The sequence below is a fragment of the Salvelinus alpinus genome, chromosome 8 (genome assembly GCF_045679555.1).
Source record: "Salvelinus alpinus chromosome 8, SLU_Salpinus.1, whole genome shotgun sequence".
NCBI lineage: Eukaryota > Metazoa > Chordata > Actinopteri > Salmoniformes > Salmonidae > Salvelinus > Salvelinus alpinus.
In genome coordinates, this window is record NC_092093.1 from 51,577,812 (window position 1) to 51,597,294 (window position 19,483).

Genomic DNA, 19,483 nt, shown 5'->3' on the forward strand with positions numbered 1-19,483 from the left:
TTAAACATCACCTCACTACCCAGTATAGTTAAACATCACCTCACTACCAGTATATTTAAACATCACCTCAGTACCCAGTATAGTTAAACATCACCTCACTACCAGTATAGTTAAACATCACCTCAGTAACCAGTATAGTTAAACATCACCTCAGTACCCAGTATAGTTAAAAATCACCTCACTACCAGTATAGTTAAACATCACCTCAGTACCCAGTATAGTTAAACATCACCTCACTACCAGTATAGTTAAACATCACCTCAGTAACCAGTATAGTTAAACATCACCTCAGTACCCAGTATAGTTAAACATCACCTCAGTAACCATGGTGCTAATTCTGCCTTATTTCTAGAGCTGTTTAACTCAGTACCCGATACGTTAACGCTCCCCTCCCATAAATCACTTCTGTCTTTGACAATATTAATGACATTTAGTTACTTTACACCCCTGGACCCTCAGGGGAGGGGAACCTAGCCGGAGGGGGGAGGTGCGTGTGTGTGTGTGTGTGTGTGTGTGTGTGTGTGTGTGTGTGTGTGTGTGTGTGTGTGTGTGTGTGTGTGTGTGTGTGTGTGTGTGTGTGTGAGAGCTGCGATTAGAAGGTTTAGTCAACCGGTAGCAGGTGCTGATGATGATGTGAGAAAAGTGTTCAATAATAATAACAATGTTTCCCTGGGGCCTTACAGTTACATGGAGTTACAGTTACATACAGTTACATACAGTTACATGCAGTTACAGTTATATACAGTTACAGTTACATACAGTTACATGCAGTTACAGTTATATACAGTTACAGTTACATACAGTTACATACAGTTACATGCAGTTACAGTTATATACAGTTACAGTTACATACAGTTACATGCAGTTACAGTTATATACAGTTACAGTTACATACAGTTACATGCAGTTACAGTTATATACAGTTACATACAGTTACAACAGTTACAGTTACATACAGTTACATACAGTTACATGCAGTTACAGTTATATACAGTTACATACAGTTACAACAGTTACAGTTACATACAGTTACATACAGTTACATGCAGTTACAGTTATATACAGTTACATACAGTTACAACAGTTACAGTTATATACAGTTACATACAGTTACAACAGTTACAGTTACATGCAGTTACATGCAGTTACAGTTATTTACAGTTACATACAGTTACATGCAGTTACAGTTACATGCAGTTACAGTTATATACAGTTACATACAGTTACAACAGTTACAGTTACATACAGTTACATGCAGTTACACTTACATGCAGTTACAGTTATATACAGTTACATACAGTTACAACAGTTACAGTTACATACCGTTACATGCAGTTACAGTTATATACAGTTACATACAGTTACACCAGTTACAGTTACAGTTATATACAGTTACATACAGTTACATGCAGTTACAGTTACATATAGTTACATACAGTTACATACAGTTACATTCAGTTACATTCAGTTACAGTTACATACAGTTACAGTTACATTCAGTTACATACAGTTGCATACAGTTACACACAGTTACAGTTACATAAAGTTACATACAGTTACACACAGTTATATACAGTTACATACAGTTACATACAGTTACATTTACATACAGTTACATACAGTTACAGTTACATTCAGTTACATACAGTTACAACAGTTACAGTTACATACAGTTACAGTTACATACAGTTACAGTTATATACAGTTACATACATGTACAGTTACATAATTACAGTAACATACAGTTACATACAGTTACAGTTACATACAGTTACATACATGTACAGTTACATAGTTACAGTAACATACAGTTACATACAGGTCGGTTACATAGTTACAGTTACATACAGTTACAGTTACATGCAGTTACAGTTACATACAGTTACAGTTACATTCAGTTACATACAGTTACAGTTACATTCAGTTACATACAGTTACATGCAGTTACAGTTACATACAGTTACAGTTACATACAGTTACATACAGTTACATTCAGTTACATACAGTTACATGCAGTTACAGTTACATGCAGTTACAGTTACATACAGTTACATGCAGTTACAGTTACATACAGTTACATACAGTTACATTCAGTTACATACAGTTACATGCAGTTACAGTTACATACAGTTACAGTTACATGCAGTTACAGTTACATACAGTTACATACAGTTACATTCAGTTACATTCAGTTACATACAGTTACAGTTACATTCAGTTACATACAGTAACATACAGTTACAATTACATGCCAGACATCTACAGTAGGTTGTCTTAAATTGCACCCTATTCCGTATATAGTGCACTACTTTAGACCAGTGCCCATAGTCAAAGGCCCATAGTCTCTGGTCAAAGATGGTGCACTATATATAAAATAGGACGCCATTTGGGACACATCCTTAGTATCCCCCTCCTCGTCCCTACCGCAACTAAATACTTTGTTTGTGTCAGTTGACTGTAAGAGGACATTTGAACCTGGTTCAGTGATTTTATTTTTTATTTAACCTTTATTTAACTAGGCAAGTCAGTTAAGAACAAATTCTTATTTATAATGACGGCCTACCCGGGGCCAAACCCTAACCCGGACACACGCTGGGCCAATTGTGCGGCGCCCTATGGGACTTCCAATCACGGTCGGTTGTGATACAGCCCAGGAACAAAACAGGGTCTGTAGTGACGCCTCTAGCACTGAGATGCAGTGCCTTAGACCGCTGCGCCAGGGTCTGTAGTGACGCCTCTAGCACTGAGATGCAGTGCCTTAGACCGCTGCGCCACTCAGGAGGCGTTCTATACTATGGGACTAGGGCTTTTGGACTGGTTTAACAGATTTCAATTGCAAGACTGAGATTATGTTTATCATTACTGGCTTTTCTATCTTTCTTTTTTTTGTAAATGATCAGTATTTTTTCATGTGTTGCATTTCACACCTGATTTTGACCGTGTTAAATTTACTAGCTGTATTTATTGTTTCTAAAGATGAATGGAAATATATATATAAAAATTATTATAATTTCGAAAAGCATAACTGTACATTTGGTGTTACATTTGGTGTGTTATTGTAACAAAAATAATTTAAAAGATTTTTACTCAAAACTATACACTATGCACTGACTTAAAATAGCCTTTACTAAAGTGCAAAGACAACGTGAAAATATAGCCGTGGTCGCAGTAGGTTTGTGTGTGTGTTGAAAAACGTTGATTAGGAAGTGGATCCACAGTGATATGGCCGTGTGTTTCATGAAGGAATGATAATGTGGTAGCGGCGCTAGTTACAAGCAATCACTTTCAATTTGGTCCTGGCCTGGCCTTGAAGCCTGGGGATGGATTCCAAACGGCACACTATTCCCTACGTACGGGCCCTGGTCAAATGTAGTGCGCTATAAGGGAATAGGGGTCCATTTGGGACAGGACCCAGGCAACAGGCCCACATTGATTCAGACCATTCTGAGTGTGTTTACGCCAGCCTAGCTGTCGTCATGGCAGCGCCAAAGTATCTCACAGAGGCTATATCCCAAATAGCACCCTATTCCTTACACTCTTAGAAAAAAAGGGTTCCAGAATGTTTCTTCGGCTGTCCCATATGAGAACTCTTTTTGGTTCCAGGTAGAACACTTTTGGGTTCCATGTAGAACCCAAAAGGGTTCTACCTGGAACTAAAAAGGGTTCTCCTATGGGGACAGCCGAAGTATCATTTTGTGGGGTGCCATTTGGGATACAGCCAGAGATACACACAGAATATACGCTGGTCAGCAGAATAAACCCAACAGGGTTTTTTATCTGATTATTTGTACTTCATTATTGCGCTCCGGGTTTTAAACCTTAAATAAGGTTGGGGAAATAAATGGAGTAACGCAACGCAATTACACTTTCCTAGGAATCCAGAAGTTCTGTTGGCGAAAGATAATATTTACCTTATATCTTTAATGTTTAAATATGTACTTGCCCCCCTCCTTTCTTTTCAACTCTCTCAGTTATTGGAACCAGTGGCTACAGCCCAAGACAAACACACCAGTTCTCCTCTCAGATTTACCCTTCCAAGTAAGGCTTCTTTTATTTTGCTTTAGAAAATAAACGGCATCCAACTTCATTTGGTCCCTTTAATTAGATCCTGCTGCTAGATGTGGACGTTTCTACCTGCTTTGTTTTGCCTGGATGTCTGCAGTTTGTGCACTTACAAAATCAGTTGTAATTATTATCTTGTAAAAATGTCCTTTGCGACGTATACTTCTTATTTTGCTAATGCTAGTCCTACTCCTGTACTAATTACTATCTCTCTTTACGAGCTTCTGACCACTATGTAACATTATGTAGCAGAAACACAAAGAATGTGTCCGTATTGTTATGGTTTTTTGTGTTTGGTAAAATATGTTCCTCCTTTCTCTCTTTCTTTCTTTCTTTCTTTCTTTCTCTCTTTCTTTCTTTCTTCCTTTTTTCTCTCTTTCTTTCATTTTATTTATTTCTCTCTCTCTCTCTTCTCCTTTTCTGAAATAGCAGACCGTATCCACATATTCTCCCTACTCCTTCATCCCAAAATATGGCTGCGTACGGTCAGACACAGTACACCACAGGAATGCAGCAGGCCGCAGCCTATGCTAGCTACCCCCAGCCTGGACAACCCTACGGGATACCTGCCTATGGTAAGCACAGGCCAAACCCATGCCTCTGAATGTTACAGGACCTTTACATTACAAACCCGTCACTGCCATTTCTATGTACTAGATGTATTCGTATCATCAGGGCACCTCATGCCACACATGCAAATACCCTTATATTACTTATAGTTAGCTATATTACACGTATCTTTGTAATAGAGAATAAAATGTAATAATAATATGTCTATATATGATAAAGGTACAGGGCCCTCAGAAAGTATTTGGTTGCGTTACAGCCAGAGTTTAAAATGGATTTCATTGAGATGGTGTATCACTGGACTACACCACAATACTACATCATGTCAAAGTGGGAATTGTGTTTTTAGACATTTTTACAAATTAATAATAAATGAAAATCTGAAATGTCTTAAGTCAATAAGTATTCAAGCTATTTGTTAGTGCCTAAATAAGTTCAGGACTAAAAATGTGTTTAACAAGTCACGTAATAAGTTACTTACTCTGTGTGCAATAATAGTGTTTAACATGATGTTTGAATGACTACATCATATCTGCATCCCACATACAATTATCTGTAAGGTCCCTCAGTCAAGCAGTGAATTTCAAACACAGATTCAACCACAAAGACCAGGGAGGTTTTCCAATTCTTCTCATAAAGAAGGGCACCTATTGGTAGATGGGTAAAAATAAAAAAGAAGACATTGAATATCCCTTTGAGCATGGTGAAGTTATTAATTACACTTTGAATGGTGTATCAATGAAACCTGGTTCAGTCTGCTTTCACCTTTCAGCAGGACAATAACCTAAGACACAAGGCCAAATATACACTGGAGTGTATATAATATAACGTTGAATGTTCCCGAATGGCCTAATTACAATTTTGACTTAAATAAGCTTGGAAATCTATGGCAAGACTTGAAAATAGCTGTCTAGCAATGATCAACAACCAACTTGACAGAGCTTGAATCATTTTTTAACGAATATTCTGCAAATATTATTCCAATACAGGTGTGGAAATCTCTTAGAGACTTACCCAGAAAGACTCACAGTTGTAATTGCTGCCAAAGGTGATTGTTATGTAGATTTGATATTTCTCTATTTAATTGTCAATACATTTTCAAACATGTTTTCAACAACATGTGGAACAAGTCAAGGAGAAGGAATACTTTATGAAGGCTCTGTAAATAAACTTTATTTTCATAAGGATTCATCTTTATATTGTTCCTGTTCTAATTCAAAGTAAGGTTATGATGTTCATAATATTATAATATTAGTTATATTAGTTCTTATTCAGCTAATAATATATATATATCATTATAATTATATATAATATATATATATAGACTAGTCTTGGTTATATATATATTATATATATATATATATACAGTGGGGAGAACAAGTATTTGATACACTGCCGATTTTGCAGGTTTTCCTACTTACAAAGCATGTAGAGGTCTGTAATTTTTATCATAGGTACACTTCAACTGTGAGAGACGGAATCTAAAACAAAAATCCAGAAAATCACATTGTATGATTTTTAACTAATTCCTTTGCATTTTATTGCATGACATAAGTATTTGATACATCAGAAAAGCAGAACTTAATATTTGGTACAGAAACCTTTGTTTGCAATTACAGAGATCATACGTTTCCTGTAGTTCTTGACCAGGTTTGCACACACTGCAGCAGGGATTTTGGCCCACTCCTCCATACAGACCTTCTCCAGATCCTTCAGGTTTCGGGGCTGTCGCTGGGCAATACGGAATTTCAGCTCCCTCCAAAGATTTTCTATTGGATTCAGGTCTGGAGACTGGCTAGACCACTCCAGGACCTTGAGATGCTTCTTACGGAGCCACTCCTTAGTTGCCCTGGCTGTGTGTTTCGGGTCGTTGTCATGCTGGAAGACCCAGCCACGACCCATCTTCAATGCTCTTACTGAGGGAAGGAGGTTGTTGGCCAAGATCTCGCGATACATGGCCCCATCCATCCTCCCCTCAATACGGTGCAGTCGTCCTGTCCCCTTTGCAGAAAAGCAGCCCCAAAGAATGATGTTTCCACCTCCATGCTTCACGTTTGGGATGGGTTCTTGGGGTTGTACTCATCCTTCTTCTTCCTCCAAACACAGCGAGTGGAGTTTAGACCAAAAAGTTATATTTTTGTCTCATCAGACCACATGACCTTCTCCCATTCCTCCTCTGGATCATCCAGATGGTCATTGGCAAACTTCAGACGGGCCTGGACATGCGCTGGCTTGAGCAGGGGGACCTTGCGTGCGCTGCAGGATTTTAATCCATGACGGCGTAGTGTGTTACTAATGGTTTTCTTTGAGACTGTGGTCCCAGCTCTCTTCAGGTCATTGACCAGGTCCTGCCGTGTAGTTCTGGGCTGATCCCTCACCTTCCTCATGATCATTGATGCCCCACGAGGTGATATCTTGCATGGAGCCCCAGACCGAGGGTGATTGACCGTCATCTTGAACTTCTTCCATTTTCTAATAATTGCGCCAACAGTTGTTGCCTTCTCACCAAGCTGCTTGCCTATTGTCCTGTAGCCCATCCCAGCCTTGTGCAGGTCTACAATTTTAGCCCTTATGTCCTTACACAGCTCTCTGGTCTTGGCCATTGTGGAGAGGTTGGAGTCTGTTTGATTGAGTGTGTGGACAGGTGTCTTTTATACAGGTAACGAGTTCAAACAGGTGCAGTTAATACAGGTAATGAGTGGAGAACAGGAGGGCTTCTTAAAGAAAAACTAACAGGTCTGTGAGAGCTGGAATTCTTACTGGTTGGTAGGTGATCAAATACTTATGTCATGCAATAAAATGCAAATTAATTACTTAAAAATCATACAATGTGATTTTCTGGATTTTTGTTTTAGATTCCGTCTCTCACAGTTGAAGTGTACCTATGATAAAAATTACAGACCTCTACATGCTTTGTAAGTAGGAAAACCTGCAAAATCGGCAGTGTATCAAATACTTGTTCTCCCCACTGTATATTAGCTGAATAAGAACTAATATAACTAATATTATAATATTATGCTACGTCATTCAAACATGCTTTACTACGTCATATTTCTTGTATGACTTCAATCTACATTAGTCTGTTCATATTGAAATGGCATGCTAGTTGTGTAGTCTTGGTAATACTACGTGCTATACAGCTCTTCGCCGGGGTATTGCAAATAAACACATAGCTCGGGACAAACAGTTCCCACGATAAAACAAAAGGAGTCCTAGAACTATGCTGAGTCGTTGGTTTGTGACTGCACCATATTTCCCGCAACCATCAAATACAAAAAGAAATGTGCTTATCAAGCTATTCAGTCAGATCGGAACGATTACCAATATACATTTCAAAAATAACAACAACAAAACAATGGTGTCTTCAGGCATCATAGGAACGAAACAGCCAAGTACATAACCATGTTCTCTATTTGTCCGAAGACGTTTAGAAGGCCTTGACCCCCCCACAGAATGTCCAATATGACCAGGAATTTAGAACATGCATCACAATGATACCCTATCCCCTATATAGTGCACTACTTTTCACCAGAAGTAGTGCACTACAGTATATAGAGAATAGCATGCCATTTGGAACGCACAGAGTGTTTATTTGAGTGGTAGTGGACCTGCCATGGCATAGGAAAGAGGTTGAGTTTGAGTCAAAATAACCGACCGGCAGTTGGACTAATAACAAACACTAGTAGCAAGTGTGTTGTTTTTATTACTTGTGCAATAATTCAGAGATCGTCCATCTTTTAGCCATTCAAACATGCTACGTTATTCAAACATGCTACGTTATTCACACACGCTACGTTATTCAAACATGCTGCGTTATTCAAACATGCTGCGTTATTCACACACGCTACGTCATTCAAACATGCTGCGTTATTCAAACATGCTGCATTATTCACACATGCTACGTTATTCACACACGCTACGTCATTCAAACATGCTACGTTATTCAAACATGCTACGTCATTCAAACATGCTACGTTATTCAAACATGCTGCGTTATTCAAACATGCTACGTCATTCAAACATGCTTTACTACTTCATATTTCTTGTATAACTTCAATCTACATTAGTCTGTTCATTTTTAAACCCCCAAACTACAGTTGATTCTGAAGTGAGGATTACAAACTACAGTTGATTCTGACTTGGGGATTACAAACTACAGTTGATTCTGACTTGGGGATTACAAACTACAGTTGATTCTGAAGTGAGGATTACAAACTACAGTTGATTCTGACTTGGGGATTACAAACGACAGTTGATTCTGACTTGGGGATTACAAACTACAGTTGATTCTGACTTGGGGATTACAAACGACAGTTGATTCTGAAGTGAGGATTACAAACTACAGTTGATTCTGACTTGGGGATTACAAACGACTGTAGATTCTGAAGTGTGGATTAGGTGTATTATCAATATATAAATTATAACAGTTACTAGCAGACTGATTTTTTAAAATCTGTCCTACTGGTAAAATGATTCAGTTAACAGAGACAATAATAAAGATAACAATACTAATATATTTAGTTGTATTTATTATAAAGCTAGCTCTATTTAATATAATACTAAATAGCTTTTAACATAGAGATAAAGATATGACTCAAAGTGCTTGGTTTAGAGTTGTCTGACAGCAGTGAGTTGTGTGTGCATCAAACCAATGTGGTGTTACTAACTGATTCAGGTCCATTATGGGCAGGCATAAAGACAGAGGGCGGACTGAGCCAGTCCCAATCCCCTGGACAGGCAGGCTTCCTCAGCTACAGCTCTGGTTTCAGCACCCCTCAGACGGGCCAGGCTCCATACAGCTATCAGATGCCAGGTGAGGAACACAGATAATATACTGTACTGTATAACTGCCCTGAATTGACATGTATTTCTCTTCTCTACTTTAGTCTCCTCTCCTCAACTTCCTACCTTGCCTCTCCTCTCTCCTCCGCTAACCCTCCTACCTTGTCTCTCCCCTCTCCCTCTCCTTCCTCTCTCCCTCTCCTTCCTCTCTCCCTCTCCTCTCCTTCCCCTCTCCCTCTCCTTCCTCTCTCCCTCCCCTTCCTCTCTCCCTCTCCTCTCCTCTCCTTCCCCTCCCCCTCTCCTTCCTCTCTCCCTCTCCTTCCTCTCTCCCTCTCCTCTCCTTCCCCTCTCCCTCTCCTTCCTCTCTCCTCTTAAGAAGAATCAACACAGATGGAAACATGATGGTGGGCCCTTAAGATGCTCCAGTCATGTTCTTCCTTTGTTGTTTTATCCCCTGTTCTCTGAGATGCTATTTGTATTTGTTTAAGAGCTGAGACCATGGTGATTTATACCCTAGAATCCACCCATAAATATAACTTGCTCTCTCCCCCCCCTCACTCTCTCTCTGGCTTTCTCTCTCTCTCTCTATCTGGCTCTTTCGCTCTCTCTCTCTCTGGCTCTCTCTCTCTCTTTCTTTCTTTCTAAAAGAGGGTCAGGCTAGCTGCCATGTTGTGTTTCCCTTCATGGTTGGTTTCTGTCAGAGAACCTCAACAAACTTTATGCGTTCTCCAACAGAAAGCACTACTTTACATTACATACTGTAGTCATTATCCCAAGATGGCTAAGGGAACTATAATTATAACACACTTACACAGGTAGTTACTCTGGTATAAGAGGCCTGTACCAGAGACACCATAAACCTACTGTGGCCTAGCTATGCTCAAAAAGCCTCCTCTATTCTCAATAGAGAATAGCTGTAGCTAACTGTAGCCTGTCAGCGCTAACCATAGCTAACTGTACCCTATCAGCGCTATCCGTAGCCAACTGTAGCCTATCAGCGCTAACCATAGCTCACTAAAGCCTAATGTATCAGCGCTAGCTGTAGCTAACTGCAGCCTATCAGCGCTAACCACAGCTAACTGTAGCCTACTGTATCAGCGCTAGCTGTAGCTATCAATGCTAGCTGTAGCTATCAGTGCTAGCTGTAGCTATCAGTGCTAGCTGTAACTGACTGTAGCCTATCTACCACAGATCTAATCCAACGATTATGGATATACCGACAAGATACACTTCTCTCCACCCTAACAATGGGATTCGTTGTCCTCAAAGTGGCACAACGTGCTGTCTAGCTCCCGCCTATCCTTTCTTAGGATTGGTGGATACATCTCATCAATGCAATCCCTTTTTTCAATATTCGATGAGGGTTGTTGACATCAACCGCCTGTATTCAATGGAGAAAGATGCCTCATGCCATGAATATGCATAGCCATCTCGAGCCATAGCTTTATGTTCTCTCCTCTTCACTGTAGTCAATTACAACCATGCTAACCATAGCCTATCAGCCATGCTAACCAGAGCTAACCGTAGCCTATCAGCCATGCTAACCAGAGCGAACCGTAGCCTATCAGCCATGCTAACCAGAGCTAACCGTAGCCTTTCAGCCATGCTAACCAGAGCTAACCGTAGCCTATCAGCCATGCTAACCAGAGCTAACCGTAGCCTATCAGCCATGCTAACCAGAGCTAACCGTAGCCTTTCAGCCATGCTAACCAGAGCTAACCGTAGCCTATCAGCCATGCTAACCAGAGCTAACCGTAGCTTTATGTTCGCTCCACTGTGTAATGTGTGACAGTAGAAACATCTCCACATGTTGTTGAAAAGCCTGCAGAGTATCTCACAATAAATAAGGCCAACAGAACAGCAGATGTGTGGAGCGGCCGGGGGAAGCCTCTTTTCCACGCCTCTTAACCAAATACTCCCTGCCTGCCTGCCGGCACACTGTACATAGCGAAATAATATAACATTTCAAATGTCTATATTCTTTAAAAACTTGTGTGAGTGTAATGTTTACTGATTATTTATTTCCCTTTTGTTTATTTTCTATTCCATTTACTTTGGCAATGTAAACATATGTTTTCCATGCCAGTAAAGCCCTTAAAATAGAATTTAATTGAAAGGGAGAGAGAGAAGGAGGGGGGGGAGCTACTTTCCTGCCCCAATGGTTTAACTCATGATGACAGTATTATGTACCCATTTGTCTTCCTCTCTCTCTCTTTCTCTCTCTCTCTGCTTCCCACCCTCTCTCTGTCTCTCAATTGAATTCAATTCAAGGGGCTTTATTGGCTTGGGAAACATATGTTAACATTGCCAAAGCAAGTGAAGTAGATAATAAACAAATGAACAGTAAACATTACACTCACAAAAGTTCCAAAATAATAAAAACATTTCAAATGTCATATGATGTCTATATACAGTGGTGTAACGACGTGCACATAGTTAAAGAACAAAATGGGGAAATAAACCAACATAATTATGGGTTGTATTTACAATGGTGTTTGTTCTTCACTGGTTGCCCTTTTCTTGTGGCAACAGGTCACAAATCTTGCTGCTGTGATGGCACACTGTGGTATTTCACCCAGTAGATATGAGAGTTTATCAAAATCGGATTTGTTTTCGAATTCTTTGTGGATCTGTGTAATCTGACGGAAATATGTGTCTCTAAAATTGCCATACATTTGGCAGGAAGTGCAGCTCAGTTTGCAGCTCAGTAGAGACCCTAGTAGAGACCCTAGTAGAGATGGTAGAGACCTTAGTAGAGCTCCTAGTAGAGACCCCAGTAGAGCCCCTAGTAGAGATGGTAGAGCCCCTAGTAGAGCCCCTAGTAGAGCCCTGGGTAGAGCCCCTAGTAGAGCCCCTAGTAGAGTCCCTAGTAGAGTCCCTAGTAGAGCCCCTAGTAGAGACCCTAGTAGAGACCCTTGTAGAGACCCTAGTAGAGACCCTAGTAGAGACCCTAGTAGAGCCCCTAGTAGAGCCCCTAGTAGAGACCCTAGTATAGCCCCTAGTATAGCTGGTAGAGCCCTAAGTAGAGACCCTTGTAGAGACCCTAGTAGAGCTCGTAGAGCCCCTAGTAGAGCTGGTAGAGACCTAAGTAGAGCCCCTAGTAGAACCCCTAGTAGAGCCCCTAATAGAGATGGTAGAGCCCCTAGTAGAGCCCCTAGTAGAGCCCCTAGTAGAGCCCCTAGTAGAGCCCATAATAGAGATGGTAGAGCCCCTAGTAGAGCCCCTAGTAGAGCCCATAATAGAGATGGTAGAGCCCCTAGTATAGCCCCTAGTAGAGCCCCTAGTAGAGTCCCTAGTAGAGCCCATAATAGAGCCCCTAATAGAGATGGTAGAGCCCCTAGTAGAGCCCCTAGTGGAGCCCCTAGTGGAGCTACTAGTAGAGCCCCTAGTAGAGCCCCTAATAGAGATGGTGGAGCCCCTAGTAGAGCCCCTAGTGGAGCCCCTAGTGGAGCCCCTAGTAGAGATGGTAGAGCCCCTAGTAGAGCCCCTAGTAGAGCCCCTAGTAGAGATGGTAGAGCCCCTAGTAGAGCCCCTAGTAGAGCCCCTAGTAGAGCCCCTAGTAGAGATGGTAGAGCCCCTAGTAGAGCCCCTAGTGGAGCTACTAGTAGAGCTCCTAGTAGAGCCCCTAGTGGAGCCCCTAGTAGAGCCCCTAGTAGAGATGGTAGAGCCCCTAGTAGAGCCCCTAGTAGAGCCCCTAGTAGAGCCCCTAGTGGAGCCCCTAGTAGAGGCCCTAGTAGAGCCCCTAGTAGAGATGGTAGAGCCCCTAGTAGAGCCCCTAGTAGAGCCCCTAGTAGAGCCCCTAGTAGAGCCCCTAGTAGGGATGGTAGAGCCCCTAGTAGAGATGGTAGAGCCCCTAGTAGAGCCCCTAGTAGAGCCCCTAGTAGAGCCCCTAGTAGAGATGGTAGAGTCCCTAGTAGAGTCCCTAGTAGAGCCCCTAGTAGAGCCCCTAGTAGAGATGGTAGAGCCCCTAGTAGAGATGGTAGAGCCCCTAGTAGAGATGGTAGAGCCCCTAGTAGAGCCCCTAGTAGAGATGGTAGAGCCCCTAGTAGAGATGGTAGAGCCCCTAGTAGAGCCCCTAGTAGAGCTACTAGTAGAGCCCCTAGTGGAGCCCCAAAGTAGCACCGTCATTAGCCCCCAGCTCTCACCAGCCCAGGACCCAGGCCAGCCTTAGGCTATGTCCAAAATGGAACCCTATTCACTATATGGCCCTGGTGAAAAGTAGTGCTCTAAATAGGGAATAGGGATATATTTGGAACACACCCTTGGAGGAACATATCATAGGCCTGGCTGTATCTGTGTGTGTGTGTGTGTGTGTGTGTGTGTGTGTGTGTGTGTGTGTGTGTGTGTGTGTGTGTGTGTGTGTGTGTGTGTGTGTGTGTGTGTGTGTGTGTGTGTGTGTGTGTGTGTGTGTGTGTGTGTGTGTGTGTGTGTGTGTTTTCTGTGTCCCTCGCTAGTGCCAGGCTGTGGCCAGCTGTCAAGGGGAATATGATTAGATTCATGTTTTTACTCTTTACGTCTGATGCCACAGGGGCTTTGTGTGGTGCTAAAGTCATTGTGCCAGACAGGAGAGGGGATCTGCATGACTCTGACTGGCTTTTTTAACATCAACTTTATCAACTTTATAAATAGTTTTGACATCTATTTTCTGAGGAATCATTTGACTGTATTTCACAATTTATATATATATATATAAGCAAAGTGAAATGGTCAGAAGTACAGCAACTACATGATTAATTAATTTAAAATGTGTGTTCTATTTTATGATGATTACCTAGTTTGCTATCAAGGTGCTGGAGTAGACCGAGGCTGCCTCCCTAACGCACTACTTATAGAGCTACCCACAGGGCTCTTGTCTAAAGTAGTGCACTATCTAAGGGGACAGGGTGCCACATGGTACACACACACACAGAGAGAGAGAGAGTCTCTCGATCCTGTCACTGAACAGATGTTAATTAGGTGAATAATTGTGTCCATGCGTTCTGTCGTTCTGTCCCACCGTGTGTGTGTGTGTGTGTGTGTGTGTGTGTGTGTGTGTGTGTGTGTGTGTGTGTGTTAGCTATTATCAAGTGAGCTGCAAGTCTGCAGTCTATTCTACTCTGCCTTTTAAAGGAAGCCCATCTGGACTTGATAGGCTATTCCCAAGTGGGGCATATGAACTTCTGCCACAAATATTGTGCACTGATGATAGACATGGCCCTTGGCTAGGGGACTGATCAACCAGAGCAAATGGACTTCAATTGTAGGGTCCAGAAGGCAGGAGAGAGAGGGGGAGGGAGGGAAAGAAAGAGGGATGGTGTCTGGTCTTGAGTGAGTGAGCTAACTGGAGCAGGACCGGTAGAGGGAGAGAAAACATGCCCCCCGGGGAACCGCAGGCACCCCCACCAGCCCCCCAGCCTGGGCCCTCTCTAGTGGGGCAAGCAGGGTTTCAGAAGGCACCCTACCTAACCCCCAGCCTGCGTCCTCTCTAGTGTGGCAAGCAGGGGGAATGGTAGTAGGTGCCAGCATACCGGTGTGTGACAAGAACTTCAACGCTTCTGGGTTTTTTCACGCTCAACAGTTTCCCGTGTGTATCAAGAATGGTGGGAAGCATTGGAGTCAACATGGGCTAGAATCCCTGTGGAACGCTTTCGACACCTTGTAGAGTTGAGAATTTAGGCTGTTCTGAGGGCAAAAGGTCGGTTGCATCTCAGTATTAGGAAGGTGTCCTTAATGTTTTGTACACTCAGTGTATGTACAGTACCAGTCAAAAGTTTGGACACACCTACTCATTCAAGGATCTTTCTTTATTTTGACTATTTTCTACATTGTAGAATACTAGTGAAGACATCAAAACTATGAAATAACACACATGGAATCATGTAGTAACCAAAACTGTGTTAAAGACACCCGTTGCCTTGATGACAGCTTTGCACACTCTTGGCATTCTCTCAACCAGCTTTACCTGGATTGCTTTTCCAACAGTCTTGGAGTTCCCACATATGCTGAGCACTTGTTGGCTGCTTCCCTCTGCGCTCCAACTCAGGTGATTGTGGAGGCCAGGTCATCTGATGCAGCACTCCATCACTCTCCTTCTTGGTGAAATAGCTCTTACACAGCCTGGAGGTGTGTTGGGTCATTGTCCTGTTGAAAAACAAATAATAATCTCACTAAGCAGAAACCAGATGGGATGGCGTTTCACTGCAGAATGCTGTTGTAGCCATGCTGGTTATGTGTGCCTTGAATTCAAAATAAATCACTGACAGTGTCACCAGCAAAGCACCCCCAAACCATCACATCCTCCTCCATGCTTCACGGTGGGAACCACACATGCGGAAAATCATCCGTTCACCTGTCTGCGTCTCACAAAGACAGCGGTTGGAAACAAAAATCTGTCATTTGGAATCATCAGACCAAAGGACAGATTTTCACCGGTCTAATGTCCACTGCTCGTGTTTCTTGACCCAAACAAGTCTCTTCTTATTATTGGTGTCCTTTAATAGGGGTTTCTTTGCAGCAATTCAACCATGAAGGCCTGATTCACACAGTCTCCTCTGAATTGTTGATGTTGAGATGTGTCTGTTACTTGAACTCTGTGAAGCCTTTATTTGGATTGCAATCTGAGGTGCAGTTAACTCTAATGAACTTATCCTCTGCAGCAGAGGTATCTCTGGGTCTTCCTTTAATGTGGCGGTCCTCATGAGAGTTAGTTTCATCATATCTTTTGATGGTTTTTGCGACTGCACTTTCAGAGTTCTTGAAATTTTCCAGATTCACTGATATTCATGTCTTAAAGTAATGATGGACTCTTTCCTTATTTGAGCTGTTCTTGCCATAATATGGACTTGGTCTTTTACCAAATAGGGCTAATTTCTGTATATCACACCTACCTTGTCACAACACAACTGATTAGCTCAAATGCATTAAGAAGGAAACAAATTCCACAAATTAACTTTTAACAAGGCACACCTGTTGATTGAAATGCATTCCAGGTGACTACCTCATGAAGCTGGTTGAGAGAATGCCAAGAGTGTGCAAAGCTGTCATCAAGGCAAGGGGTGGCTACTTTGAAGAATCTCAAAAAATAAAATATATTTAGATATGTTTAACACTTTTTTGGTTACTACATGATTCCATATGTGTTATTTCATAGTTTTGAATGTCTTCACTATTATTCTACAATGTAGAAAATAGTCAAAATAAAGAAAAACCCTTGAATAAGTAGGTGTGTCTAAACTTTTGACTGGTACTGTATATACAGTTGATGTCGGAAGTTTACATACACTTAGGTTGGAGTCATTAAAACTCGTTTTTGAACCACTCCACAAATTTCTTGTGAACAAACTATAGTTTTGGCAAATCGGTTAGGACATCTACTTTGTGCATGACACAAGTCATTTTTCCAACAATTGTTTACAGACAGATTATTTCACTTATAATTCACTCTATCACAATTCCAGTGGGTCAGAAGTTAACATACACTAAGTTGACTGTGCCTTTAAACAGCATATACAATTCCAGAAAAGGATGGATAGGCTGATAGGCTAATTGACATCATTGTATTTCAAGGCCTACCTTCAAACTCAGTGCCTCTTTGCTTGACATCATGGGATAATCAAAATAAATCAGCCAAGACCTCAGAAAAAAATTGTAGACCTCCACAAGTCTGGTTTATCCTTGGGAGCAATTTCCAAACGCCTGAAGGTACCACGTTCATCTGTACAGACAATAGTAAGCAAGTATAAACACCATGGGACCACGCAGCCGTCATACCGCTCAGGAAGGAGACGCGTTCTGTCTCCTAGAGATGAACGTACTTTGGCGCGAGAAGTGCAAACCAATCCCAGAACAACAGCAAAGGACCTTGTGAAGATGCTGGAGGAAACAGTTGCAAAAGTATCTATAGCCACAGTAAAACGAGTCCTATATCGACATAACCTGAAAGGCCGCTCAGCAAGGAAGAAGCCACTGCTCCAAAACCACCATAAAAAAGCAAGACTACAGTTTGCAACTGCACATGGGGACAAAGATCGTACTTTTTGGAGAAATGTCCTCCGGTCTGATGACACAAAAATAGAACTGTTTGGCCACAATGACCATCGTTGTGTTTGGAGGAAAAAAGGGAGGCTTGCAACCCGAAGAACACCATCCCAACCATGAAGCATGGTGGTGGCAGCATCATGTTGTGGGGGTGCTTTGCTGCAGGAGGGACTGGTGCACTTCACAAAATAGATGGCATCATGAGGGAGTAAAATGATGTGGATATATTGAAGCAACATCTCAAGACATCAGTCAGGATGTTAAAACTTGGTCGCAAATGGGTCTTCCAAATGTACAATGACCCCAAGCATACTACCAAAGTTATGGCAAAATTGGCTTAAGGACAACTTAGTCAGGGTATTGGAGTGGCCTTCACAAAGCCCTGACCTCAATCCTATAGAAAATGTGTGGGCAGAAAAAGCATGTGCGAGAAAGGAGGCCTACAAACCTGACTCAGTTACACCAGCTCTGTCAGAAGGAATTGGCCAAAATTCACCAAACTTATTGTTGAAAGCTTGTGGAAGGCTACCCGAAACGTTTGACCCAAGTTAAACAATTTAAAGGCAATGCTACCAAATACTAATTGAGTGTATGTAAACTTCTGACCCACTGGGAATGTGATGGAAAAAAATAAAAGCTGAAATAAATCATTCTCTCTACTATTATTCTGACATTTCACATTCTTAAAATAAAGTGGTGATCCTAACTGACCTAAAACAGGGGAATTTTTACTCTGATTAATTGTCAGGAACTGTGAAAAACTGAGTTTAAATGTATTTGGCTAAGGTGTATGTAAACTTCCGACTTCAACTGGATCTCTGCTGAGTCTGGTCAAGTCCCGAATTGCACCCTATTCCCTATTTATTACACTATCGACCAGGGCTCCGGTTAAAAGTAGTGCACTGTGTAGGGAATAGGGTGCCCTTTGGAACGTACTTCTCTGATCTCCTGGGTGCAGCTACTCCTGCTGTTGACATGAGAGTACAGGTGTAGTGAGGGAGGGAAGGAAGGAAGGAGGGAGGGAGAGTGTAGAGAGGAGTCATGCCCTGTGGCCTCGTCTCCTGTCCTCTCTTCTCTTCATCCCTCTCTCCCAGGGCAGGAAGACAGCAAGCCCTATAACTCATGTCATGTATATTATTAAGCCATTAGATCCTATCAGCTCATCTTTGAATGATTGAATTAGCCCTAGAGGTGGTTCTTTCAAAGCAGTGAAGAAAAACATATTCTACATATTCATTAGCAGGATGTCAGACACCCCCTTTCTCTCAATTCAATGTTCAGTTTAAGGGCCTTTTAATGCCGTGGGAAACATATGTTTACATTGCCAAAGCAAGTTAACTAGATAATAAACAAAAAATAAATAAACAATTACAAATTAACAGTTAGCATTACACTCACAGAAGTTCCAAAAGAATAAAGACATTTCAAATGTCATATTATGTTCAAATAGTTAAAGTACAAAAGGGAAAATAAATAAATAAACATAAATATTGTACTTACAATGGTGTTCTTCACTGGTTGCCCTTTTCTTGTGGCAACAGGTCACAAATCTTGCTGCTGTGATGGCACACTGTGGTATTTCACCCAGTAGATAAGGGAGTTTATCAAATTTGGGTTTGTTTTCAAATTCTTTTTGGTTCTGTGTAATCTGAGGGAAATATTTGTCATCTCTTTTCCTTCCTCTCTCCCTCCCCTACTTTCTGTAGCCCCCCTCCCTCTCCCCCTCTCTCTCCCTCCCCCACTCCTCCACCCTTCAGTTGCCCTAACTAACACACAACAGGCTCAGTGTTCAGCCAATTGTGAGGGCCTGAGACGTCCTGCCCCCCCCTCCCCCTGTCATTCATCAAGCCAGATCCAATCAGTGATAAGGAAGGAAGAGGACGAAGATAAGGCTACTGTTTGGTTTTGAGCCTCTTCCTCCCTCTCCCTCCCTCCCTCCCTCCCTCCCTCCCTCCCTCCCTCCCTCCCTCCCTCTCTCTCCCTCCCTCTCTCTCTCTCTCTCTCTCTCTCAATTTCAATTACAATTTAAGGGCTTTATTGGCATGGGAAACACCTT

At 41.9% G+C, this 19,483-nt stretch overlaps 1 protein-coding gene across 16 annotated transcripts in view; it reads left to right on the forward strand.

Annotated features, from left to right (window-relative positions):
- Positions 1 to 19,483, forward strand: part of eya1 (EYA transcriptional coactivator and phosphatase 1) — a 170,964-nt gene that overhangs the window by 25,563 nt on the left and 125,918 nt on the right. For 10 of the 16 annotated variants that reach the window (XM_071414116.1, XM_071414121.1, XM_071414120.1 and 7 more), the window contains 3 exons: positions 3,972 to 4,038; positions 4,492 to 4,637; positions 9,305 to 9,442. In XM_071414116.1, coding sequence (XP_071270217.1) covers positions 3,972 to 4,038; positions 4,492 to 4,637; positions 9,305 to 9,442 — 351 coding nt within the window. The remainder of the gene's footprint in view (positions 1 to 3,971; positions 4,039 to 4,491; positions 4,638 to 9,304; positions 9,443 to 19,483) is intronic. The other 6 variants (XM_071414119.1, XM_071414122.1, XM_071414128.1 and 3 more) reach the window with 3 other exon arrangements.